Source organism: Chroicocephalus ridibundus, chromosome Z (genome assembly GCF_963924245.1).
Source record: "Chroicocephalus ridibundus chromosome Z, bChrRid1.1, whole genome shotgun sequence".
Lineage (NCBI taxonomy): Eukaryota > Metazoa > Chordata > Aves > Charadriiformes > Laridae > Chroicocephalus > Chroicocephalus ridibundus.
Window position 1 is genome coordinate 63,540,303 of NC_086316.1, and position 12,446 is coordinate 63,552,748.

Consider the following 12,446-nt stretch of genomic DNA (forward strand, 5'->3'; position numbering starts at 1 on the left):
TAAAATTAATAATATGATGTTAATTATTAGTCTACTCTGTAGCTTCTTATTATTCTGTGTTCATGATAGTGCAATTCTGAATGCAATATTATTTTCTGAACAAAAAATACAGCTTCATAATCTGAAATTGCAACACTCTTCATTCAGTATGAACTACTTACAGAGAAAAGAATTATTACCAATTAGATGTCAGTAGTTACTTAGAAAGGAATAGGAAAGATAGTGATTGGACTCTATAGTAAGTCTTTAAAAGTCTGGATATATTACTGTGACAAGAAAACATCAGACATGAACACTAGTCCTTCAGGTTCATGGAAAGGCTGCATAAGGGCAATTTGGACCGGACATGGGAGGTTTAGACTAGACATTAGGAAGCGCGGTCAAGCACTGAAACAGGCTTCCTGGTCAAAGCCCCAAGCCTGTCAGTGTTTAAGAGGCAGCTGGATAATGGCCTTAATCATAGAATCATCAATGGTTACAGCTGGAAGGGAACTTAAAGATCACCTAGTTCCTAGCCCCTGCCATTGCCAGTGACAGCTTCCACTAGACTAGGTTGCTCAAAGCCCCTTCCAGCCTGGCCTTGAACACTTTGAATAACATGCTTTAACTTTGTCAGCCCCGAATTCGTCAGGCAGTTGGACTAGACGATCGTTGTAGGTCCCTTTCAACTGAAATAGTCTATTCTATAATTCTTGGAGAACTTAGAAGCACGTTGGTAGCTCAGAAGGATCTCAAAATATCAGTGAAATTTAAGGACCCCAAAATTTATGCTGTATGTTATCCCTCATCCTCAAAGAGCCTGAGCCAAGAAAGACGTAATGGAGGAAGACTTCGTGGTCTGAAGAAGCAACGGAACAGATGGTGACAAGAGAAAACTTACAATAGCTAGTTAGTAATACAAGGTATCCCGAAAGGGGCAAGATTTAGGAAATTATTTTCTCTATTGTTTCAAAGACAATAACCCACAGCCAAGATGTTTCTGTTTTGATCTATTTGTTAAAATAGCCAAAGAATATAAGCAAAGATCTATTTCCAGATAATGGAATTAACTTCTAAAGTAATCAATAACATAATAAGCAAAATATCTGAATTGGTATTATTCTGAAAGAATCTCAGGATTTTTAACAGCTTACTTAGTACCACTTTAAGCACATTTTCAGTGATGAAAATGCCAAGGTACCTGTTAAGATGAAAGTAGACTACGCTAATGCCCACAGAGAAACACTGAAAAAATAAATGCACTCATTGCACGCTAGTTATGTAAAAATGTTGTTTTATAAACTGCAAGAATTCTACACTAACTGCTATACTTACAGCACTTACACTGACTAGTGTTAGTCTTCCTGCCAGTACATGTACCTGAAGTTTTCTGCAAATCCTAGAACTTCCCATGTGAAGTCTCAGCTCGATTCAGTGAAAAGCAAGAAAGTGTGAAGGTAAAGCTGCATAATCTGTGTATCTTTATATAAATAAATTAAAATGTATGCAATGATTCATCATGTATATGATATAAAAAAGAAAGTAAAAGTTATCTAAGAGGGATCTAAAAGTTTAATCTCATCAACACAACAGGTCTCAGAACTTGCAATTCAGCTTAACCTTCACAACCTATGTTTTTTTCTTTTTTTTTAAATTTATATGGAATGTATGTTCAAATAGTCTTAATATATTCTCATTCCATATATAAAAATCCAAATATTTTTATAATATAGCTTACTGTAACTTGATGTGTAACTCACAGATAGTTGAAGAATTTAATTTATCAACATGTGGAAAAAAAATGTAAATTAAGACATGAAAATAATTTTTCCTTCCATATCTTATCTTCCTCACAGTCTCTTCTCACTTCAGTATGCACATCTTTTTCATTTGTGGAATGACAGTAAAAATAACTATTTGGACAGTCTGCATTTCCTACCAATGCTAACTGTCTTCTCATCTGAGAAAAACAACTCCATTAACACGGTTATCTTGCAGTTTTGTATGAGTCTTCTCAAAACAGATGCAGGATGCTTTAAACACATTTAGTTACATCATTTATTTTTGATTTAAAAAGGGTGTCTAATGTACATGTTTGTCCATTTTAATTGTAATTCAATTTTTTTCAAGTCTAGTTACTGGTGCTAGTTTGGAGATTTTGGGGCAGGTAGGTATCCTATTAGTTTCCCCCTCCCAGAAAGGGAGCCTTTAGGAAGATTGTAAGGGTACACCTTGACATATTTCCATATTAGTTGTCTTAAAACACTTGCCAAGAACTTTTTAAAATTTCTATTTTAGTGTTAGTTTTGCTGTAGCTGTGATGGCTTATGCCACCAAGTAAGGAAGAAGTTGTAGGAAGAAACAGCCTATTTTATTAGATCATCTATATTGCTCACCTTATAAAAAAAGATTACCTGTCCTTACAAAACATTTTTGCTATGTTTTTTTGCTTTTTTCCTAGTCATTTTCTGCACATACTTTTATTATCATTTAACAGCTTGTAGTCTAGGACTTTAGGCTCACAATTCAAATCACTTTGATTTTTATCCCCTTACCTACCTAAGGTGGGTTCTTTGTATGGAACATAAGACACATGGTGCAAGTTGTTTCCTTGATGGGGAGATGTTGAGCTAATAACTTCCGCAGTACTTTATCAATTTCAATGCCCCCCTGCTTCATTGGGGTCACCCTACACTTCGGATGAGTCTATCAGTTTATCTTCATCTCATCCATCAGTTGTTAAAATACTTACCACCCCCAACACAGAGTTTTAGTAGGACTTAACACTACACAAAGTAAAACGTCTTCTATTCTCTCACCTTATTTTCCAGAGTGCTAAACCAGTACATTTTAGCTGACCCCTGCTGCAGCAACTGTCTTCACATTTGATGTTTCTGCTACTCCTTAAATTTATGCTGAACTGTGAGACTATGTTAATGCAGTAGGATTTCCAGCAGTAAACACAGAAACCTGAATCCAAAAAACTCACCATCCTTCGTCATTGTCTACTTCAGGTTCAGAAACTTCATTTTCAGGAGTTTCTTCAATTGCCTGGGTTAGCTTTGATTTAAATCGGTCCAACAGTGCCAATGTCTGAAATGAAATGTATGGTTTTAGAGAAGGTATATATACTTATACATAACAACAGACATACACAGAATCTTTAAACTGTTATTATTTTGAGGAATAGTACAAAAAGACAGAAGAGAGATCTTTCATATGAATTTGAAAGAAATATGAGAGAGAGGGAAGTGAGAGAGCGAGAGGTAGGGAGAGTGGGGGCAAGGGGCGAGAACGTGAGAATGCACTGAGAGTGCCCATCGAGAGAACAAGCAAGAGCGAACAAGCAATGCTGAGGGAGCAAAAGCAAGCAGGGAGGGTGCCACAGGTGTGAAAGAACACTTGTCTGGCTGCCTGATGAAATCAAAATGCATATTTAAGGAACAAAAACTTGTGGCTACTTACAGAATAAAATAGCTGATTAAATGACACTAACTGCTTACAACAAATTTTACCGCATGAACCTGCTATTTTCTTCTCATAAAGCAATCCATTGTATAACTTACAAATCATTCAAGCTTTGAAGACCCAGTTTGGTTAATATTTATATACTTTACATTGCTGATCTTTTAAATTATGTACTGACATTGAAAAAAATTCAAAGCTTTTGACTCAAATGCAACAAACCATGTTAACTAATTCTACAGATACAAGTGCTTATGCTGCATACATTAAGCTCATACTGATTTATATTTTGTATTTTATTGTCCATCTAACATTGCCTAGTCTTTTTCAGCTACAAAGAAGTCAACAAATCTCAGGTGACACCTGAAGATTGAACCGCAGGTCTTGTTTCTGATCACCTGGAATGAGATTTTGATCATACAAGAATTGTATGCCTAAGCCTTGTTATGGGAGAGGGGTCTCTTCAAAAAATGGGCAGACCATAAGAACAATTTGCACAGCCCACAGCTCACTTCTTGCTGATATTTGAGACATTCCTGGAAAGGAAAGCATCAGGGAATAAGTGCTTGACTGAATTTATGTGGCAGGCTACATTTGATCTGTAGGTGATAGGTTGGCCACCTATGTTGTAAAACACCTCTGTATGGCTGTTTAGTTTTGTTTGGTCAAGTTTTTCAAATTTAAAAGAATAAAAACTAAACAAGAATAGAAAACAGAAATAGGAAATACCAGAAGTGTTCACTGGAATCAAATTTCCTTCTGGGAGCAATCTTAACTTTAGGAGTTTCCTGGCTTTTGAATTCTTTCAAAAACATATTTTAGCACTGCCAAAGGCAGGTTTTGGAAGGGTTTTTTGCATTTATTTTCTTTGTTTTATGCCTAATCTTCTGTTTAAGATGGGAGAGAGGAAAATTTCAAGGATATTTGGGCCTGCAAATAATTCAAGTTCTATAGCTTTCCACAGTATCGCAAACAAGCCCTGTGCTTGCAATATCTGAGACAGCAAATCTCTGCCTAGGCCATCAGAAGAAAACAAACTAATCCTTTTTACATTAAATTGTGACCAACCAAAGCCACATTCCTTGTGTCTTGTCTAATTTTCTCTGGTGCCAGCATTCCTGTGAATAGACTTGGTGATAGAAATAACTTCAAAATATCTTAGTAGGCATTTTTGCAGTGAGTGATTAGATGCCATTCTGTGGATCAAATAACTTTATAAATTTACTCTTGTAGAATTAGAAGATTAGGACTTTCAAAATCTAATATTGTAAGGAGACACATACCTTTCCCCCTCTTCTTTAACTCTCGTACAGAGGATGGAAAATGGTATTGTGCTGTAGGACAACGTAGGAGGGATAAAAGGCTAAAAGAGGCTCTCCACAAGTGAAATGGATTACAAAGAACTTGATTAATTATTGTTGAATAGTTCCTAGCAGGGTTACATAAATCAAAATTAAGATCTACTAAAATATACATCCCTGTCATCTCATCTTGTTTTCCTATGATGTCCAGGACAGGGGTGATATAAATTCATTAGAAGTGGTTTTAAGCCCCTTGATCCACATTGCCAAGAGAGCTTTAGTACTCTCTGATTCAAAGTTAATGGGCTTTTGAATGTACAGTTTCCATAAACTTCTTAGTTTAGAGCTAAATCAGTTTGCTGCATGTATAAAGGTTTGCCAACCACTGCTTTGAAGTTAGTAAGCCTCAAGTTTCCAATCTCTTCTAGCTTCAAGAGTTGATTATTAACATCTTCGTAGATGAATTGACATGCACTTATAAACCGATGGGTTTGATGTACTGCACAGATTTTAAGTTAATGGTATTTTCCACTTCACAGGCAGTTTCATATATTCAACAGTTTCAAACTTTCCTACTGTAGAAAAAACAAATATTTATATCGAACTTTACTTTGCTCATATTTGCATACTAAAGTCTACATACATCCTAGCTCATTTTGAAAAATAATTTTCATTATATTTAAAAAGGCTTTTCTCTTTACAGTTCAGTTAAAAACTATTTTGGTTCATTTCACAACACCAAAAGGTGTGGATGAATTTAATCTCTTTAGAACAATTTAAAATGTTAAAAAACCCAGCTTGGACAGATGCCAAGTATGCAAACTTCTGTCCCAATGTTATCTTATGGCAAGCTGCAGAGCCAAGAAAAGCACTGTATAGAAATGCAAACTCTTGTAAATGTAATCAAGGATACATCTGCGGGGGTAGCATTTCCTTTTGGAACATTTTAGTGACTGAACTGATAGCACTTTCAAATACACATTGAAACTTCACTTACCTGTCTGTCTGGGTAATCAAATAGGGGACTGAAGAGTACATATTTATTTTTACAAATAATAAGATTCTTTTAATGAAAAATGAAACATAACGGATTTTAAACTTTATTTTTACTCAAATGAAGAGAGAACCATTTCCAGAACTTTTTCTGGAATTTTTTTTTCCCCAGGTTGTCGAACTATTACCTGATCTTCGCGAGAAGCCCCTTTCTTTGGCTGCTGCTTCCGCTTGTCTTCATATTTTCTCTTCTCTTGAAGGTATTCTTCAACAACACTGTTTGGAGCAGGTTCCTCCTCTGTATAAGGAAACATATTTGGTTAAACAAATTAAATTAGGTTTTATGATTTAGTATCATTTTGGAGATTATTTGTGACTTCTGAAATACCAAGCAAAACACTTCCATAAATTGTTTCAGTTGTATTGCTTTCTCAGCAAGTAGAATGATTTGCTACTTGCTGAAATGAAAAACACAACACTGTACTGGGCAGACAATGAGTCCAAAAATTTTTATTTCAACTTTATTTTACTATGGAGCCAGGGAAAGCAGAGTAACAGAAATAAAAACTCTGATGTTAAGATGAGAAATGAAAACTGTTGAAATTCCTTTTACAAGTTTACCTTCATTTATGAAGATCTTTCTTGGAGCAGCTGAACTGTGGTGTGCATTAAGATCCTGTGACTATTTGTTACAGAGTAGACAAACACAGACAAATATTGCCTATAGACAAATTCATTGCTTTCCTGTTTTTTAAGCTGAAGTAGCCATCAACCAAATCCTTGATCTTGCAATAGGAAAAAAACCCATAACATTTTAAACAGAGTCCATCTTGTCAATCAGGAAAAAACCTCTGTACCAACAAAGTAATATCTGAACTAATCAACAGCTACTCTCCTTTGTCTTTTTTTAACAGTTTCTTCTCTGCAGAATATCCACGGCCATAACAAATTAATAACTTAAGAGGACAAAATCTCAATTTGAAAATTGATCAGCACCATCCTTTCACATTTTTTTCCTCTTGAATAGCACTTCATATATTGATTTAGTATACTTGAAATTTATTTACATCTATTTACAGGATTGTTATTGCTGATAAGGAGCAGAAGAACAAAACTTCCAGATGTCCATTGGAAATAATGAACAGAAAATATTTATAGAGGAAATTGTTTCAACAAATTTCAGGATATACATCCCAATCAACTGTAAATTTAAATCAAACCCTGCATCAGCATTTTTTAGATGACTGCTGACAGCTATACAGATAAAATTTCTGATTCCAAACTAAATTTCTCTCTCACCTAAACTTTTCTATAAAGTTTATAAACATAAGATTTTATAATAGGAAATAAATTTGTAATGGTATACCTACATATAAAATATTTGTTTATATATTTCTACAAATAAAATATATATTTCCTTTTTATCCTAATTTATATGTTGCATGTATTGTTGCACGTATGTATTTGAAGAATATCAGGGAAAACAATCAAACATATATAATATCATTCGGAGTTTTTTCTTCCTGTTTTCCAGTTGACATGTTGGATATAATGAACAACAGAGGATTACAGGTACCAGCAAGATAAAGAATGAAAAAAGCCATCTTCTAGAAAGACCAAAAAAGATAAATGCATATACACAGTCATTTAAGGATGATTAAACAGATGAATGAATGAAATCAAATCTGCCATAAAATCTCATGCAGCATAATTTCAGATGAACTGAAGAAAACAGTAAAGTACAGTATAAAATTACAGATTATCATGTCTCAGCTCCATCCTTCCCCCTATTACCTCAGTCACTTCTACTAATAAAAACCCCCATTCTTAATTCAAGACCAACCCGTTGTGAAGACAAAACACTGTTTTTTGCATAAACTCATGTATCCAAACTTGTTGACTGTGTGGAAACAACATACTGCCTTGTTTCACTACCATTCAGCCTCTAGATAAATAACTTGAAGTACAAACTCACCTGCTTTCTTAAAGAAGACAACCTTTCAGGTGACATTTACCTAAAGGGCTATTTTGAAATTAATCCCATTTACACAGTGATAAGTATAATTGCCCTTCTATGACAAAGAAAATAACTGAGAAGAGTGTTCTTGAAAATTTATGAAAATGCCAATCTCGAGCTGGCCATAAACATTTAAACCTGTGATCCAAACTTCAATATACACATGCTGAATTTAAAGAAGACGTGATCCTTAGTCATACATGTCTTTTGACTATGATTTTAGTTTAATCCAGTGCAGCTCAAATATAATTCTCATACAAATAGGTTAAATTCCCCTGCAGTTGTGTGTTTGTGTATTTTTATCACACTCATATGGTTGTCACTTACTGCTAACACAAATAATTTAAATTTTGGTTTAAGCCTTCTCTTGAGGTTACTGTTTTCTTGGGTCTTTGCCTGTCAGAGTTTTTCTAATCCTCAGCTTCATTCTCTCTACCTCCTAGGAAAGCCTTTTCATAAGTCAGACAAAAGATAATCAGATCCACCTGAACTAACTTCAGAGTGGGTCAACCAAAACAGTTATGCACTTGTATGCATCATATTTCTGCACCTTTCATTAAAATGACTTACAGCCATCCTTGTGTTTCTCCATGAGGTCTTACAACCTATTACTCCACATTAAAAGCAAGTAATACAACAGGAAGGACTTTCAAGAGCCCTTAAGTCAATGGGTTTCTAACACATTATAAAACTTCCGAAAACTCCAAACAACCATTTCAAAACGACAAACAGTGTCTATTTTTTAATATAAATGAAATAGTCAGTTTTGATAAGTATCAGATCTTTCATCAAATTATTCATGTCTGCATGAATAAACTCAGGTAATTACCAAGCAAAAGAAAACATCTGAAAGAGAAATTTGATGGTGGGAAGAACCCTTTAAAAATATAAAACCCCTTTTAAAATATAAAAATAGATTGATGGCTACTACTTCATATCTCCCATCCAAGAACCCCTCCAAATCTTTGGAAAAAAGTTGGAAGAGTTGGAAAAAAGAGGAGCCACAACACTACATGATGCACTTGACCTTCACATCAAGCTTGACAAACTTAGGTCCACCCTGATGATCCATCAGAAGTATAAAGATCATTATATCAGTGTTAAAATACTGAAGCTCCAAAACTCCTTAATCTAAGAGGATTTATTCAGACAAAAATAAATGAAACATGACATGGATACACAGCAGTGAAATAACAAATGCCTTAAGTAAGTATCACAGGATGGAGAAGATGCTAGTTTATGTTACAGGGATCTTCTACACTTGTGCCCTAGAGGCTTCTTATCACAAAGTGTAAATAGCATCGGGCAAAGAAAGATTTTTTCCTTAGTTTGAACAAGTTGGCGTGTATATTCTGTGAGTAAGGAAAGTGAGGAAAACAAAAGAGAAAAAAGACAACCTTCCTTCTTGAAAATACACTTCATCGTTCTTCTAACAGAACCTGTAAGTACATTGCTACTTACCTCAGCTAGCTTGAGTTACTGCCAAGAGAACCTTCATCTTACTGTGACAAAAACTTTAGCATTTAAGTAATTTATTTTCTTTCAGATAGATTCTTCTATCCTGAAATATTCCTTTAAGGAGTAACAGATGCCAACCTGGTGGTGTAATCTAACATAAAACTTTGGTTTTGGGACATGGTTTCCATGATAGCCTGAAACTAAGGAGGAGATTCAGAAGTCTTTAAACCAGAAAGGAAGAGATTGATTTAAAAACAATACAGAAGGGTTTATTTCACTCACACTTAAATTAGGAACAGTTCAAATTATGTCAGTTTTTAACTACAGAATTGCAGAAGTGTAACAAAGATATGAGAACTTGATCAAAGGGTGTTGAACTGAACTGAATGGCAGTCTGGATGGGTTTGGATCAATCCCTAAATAGGAAGTGGGAGTAGAAGCGGAAGCTTGATAGAGTAATTTTAAGCCTAATTCCTAAAGCACCTGGTAAACTTAATAGCACTATAAACACATAAAAAAGTTGCATCAGACATGCTCTACTTCAGAAACTGCAACTGAATTTTATCTTCTACTTTATAAAAACCAAGAAGTATGAGTTCTAGATCTGCTGACTGTGGTAGATCAGATAAATGCGATCACTGCTTATGCTGACGTTCATATTGGCCCTAATGACTGGGCTTCATTTCTAGCACTGAAGGTGGGGTAACATCGGCTGAGGATGGACAACAACTGTGGGACAGCGAAGGTACACTTTGAGACAAATGTATTCCTGACAGTATGCGTACAATTTTCCACAGTACGAACTTTGTTATTTTAATATTTTATTATTTGTATCACTCTTGACAAATAATGACTGTCCTTTTAACATAGGAGGTTGAATCTGTATAAAATCTAGAGATTTTGTTCCCTTTTTAAGAAAAGGATATTGAATATGAAAAATATTTTATGCAAATATTTTGCATAAAATATTTGTTGCAAAAAGAAGCAGTGTGGTTGCTGAAAGTATTATCAGAAACACACTAGCCTTCAGATGAGTAGAAACAACACATTTTGTGACAGAGAAAAATACCTGTTGTTTCTGAAGGTTTAATACCACCATAAAAAAGAAAGAGCTTACAGTACTGACAAGGATCAATGAAAGAATTTTGATTTATGTTTTTTCTTTGATGAGGTACAGCTAGCATGAAGATTTTTACACAAATAGACTTGAAGTATCTTACATTACAAAACATTCCTGATATGCTGACCCTCACAAAAGTAATGCCATTTACTCTTGTAAAGCACTTTGCATATATAACCATGAGTTCATGCAGAACCAAAGTAAGATAACAAAAAGACTGTACAAAGAAATCTATATTAAAAGGTACCCTGGTTTATTTAGCAGGGTTTGCATATTTTTTAAATGTGGTGGATCTATTAATTTTCATCAGTATCTCAAATGCACTCTTTAGCAACTCAGATGACACATTTCATATGTTGAAAGACCTACTGGACAGAAATATCAAGAAATGCATGGTATAACTAGACTAAATACTGAAGGGGAAAACAAAAACCTAAAAAACGCTGGACAACGCTGTGTTTGAAATGAAAGAAGTTATGACTGAATGTTTTTGTGCATTAAAATAAGAAGCCTAAAACACTTTCCTGTATTTGTGCAGTACATTCCACTTTGAGCTATTCATCAATATCCAGTTTACATTGCATTCTTCTGGAATTATAGACATATGCAGTACTGATTTTAAAAAATTTAATGAGATTCAAATCTTGAAAAGAAAAACTATTTTTGTTCCAAAACAAACAAACCCCTTATGAATTACAAAAGAAATTCTGATATGCCTTAATATTTCATGAATTAAAATGGAATTCCTATCAGAAGTGACAGATGGAGAACATAAAGCCACTTTATATAATTAAGATATGACAGATAACACACTTCCAGAATCCAGGAAAAAATTTTCTTCCAGCATTAAATACTACGTCTATGAAAATACAAATATTAATTTACTGTAAAGTAGTTTAAAAATGAGTGTACTAGAAAATACGACATGAAATAGTGTTATGCTTGAAAGAATTTATAACATACTCTCCAGTATATTTTTATTTAGGACTAACTCTACTTATGGCTTTCTTTGCACCTTTAACTACTCTTCAGTTACTGTTACTATAGTTCTGGACTGCCTAAGTTCCTGAAGAGCCACTGTTTGCTTACAAGTTAGGTACGAGGAAATATTTACTAACTGTGAATAACTGAACAGGTTTGCTTACCGAATGAGCTTCCAGGGTTGACCTGACTACCGGATTTTCAGTTTGCTATAGTGAAAAAAGCAACAGTTCTAGGAAAAAAACATTTTAGTTCATTTAACCAACTCAAATAACAAAATCTTAGAAGTAATTCCTAGAGCTTTAAAACATTTTTTTGAAAAAGCAGAGCCCACTGATTTGTAAAACAGTGTAAACTTCAATATGTAACAGTGGAAGTTTCTAGTGAATCTTTTCTGAAATTTGGTAGCTTTTAGGCTACAGTCCTAGTCTAAGAAGTGGTTAATTGTCCAAAGTCAGTTGATCTTGAGCACATGCTTAAGATTACTACTAAAATCAAAGCTGACTTACAGGGAGGTTTTTGTCCTTGTTTCTTTTGCAGAGAGACAAGAGGAAAAAACATTCACTTTAGCAGGGAAGAGACTGAATAGGGATGCTGGCTATTACTCTATGAGATTAAAAGAGAAAAAAAAATGTAAAGTGGAAGAAAACATAAAGGTTTGCAAAAGTGACACATTCAAGATGCGTACTTTGATACCATGCAGCTATACTGTAAAATCTTCATACTTAATCTATTTGTGCTGCATAATTGCCAACCCCCGAAAATTTGGATTTTGTTGTTTTCTTGATGTTCTCAAGGGTCCAAAATTCTGTTAGTTTCAGACTTCAAGAAAGCATCTTTCCATGTAAGACAGGACTTAAATCTTTAAATGCCACTGACATTGCCCAAACTTAATAGTAAAACAGAAATAAAACATAATCTTAAATTGGCACCCTTGCTAGATTTTGAGAGTTTTCTAAACACTTCAATCTTTTGGTTCCTGGACCACAGTTAAAGCAGAAAATACTTCATGCCTCAGTGGAATTCTTACACTTGAATGTTGGTTTTTAACTTACTTTTTAGGTTTCTCTGCTTTTAGTATTTTGTAGCTTTTCTATTTTCTCATGTTTGACAATTAAATTTCACCATCCAC

The 12,446-nt window shown here is 34.3% G+C and overlaps 1 protein-coding gene across 1 annotated transcript in view; it reads right to left on the minus strand.

The window, feature by feature from the left end:
- CWC27 (CWC27 spliceosome associated cyclophilin) overlaps positions 1-12,446 on the minus strand; it is a 121,422-nt gene that overhangs the window by 17,800 nt on the left and 91,176 nt on the right. The window contains exons 12-13 of the mRNA XM_063319713.1: positions 5,927-6,036; positions 2,969-3,072 (exon numbers count right to left, since the gene is read on the minus strand). Of these exons, the coding sequence (XP_063175783.1) occupies positions 2,969-3,072; positions 5,927-6,036 (214 nt within the window). The remainder of the gene's footprint in view (positions 1-2,968; positions 3,073-5,926; positions 6,037-12,446) is intronic.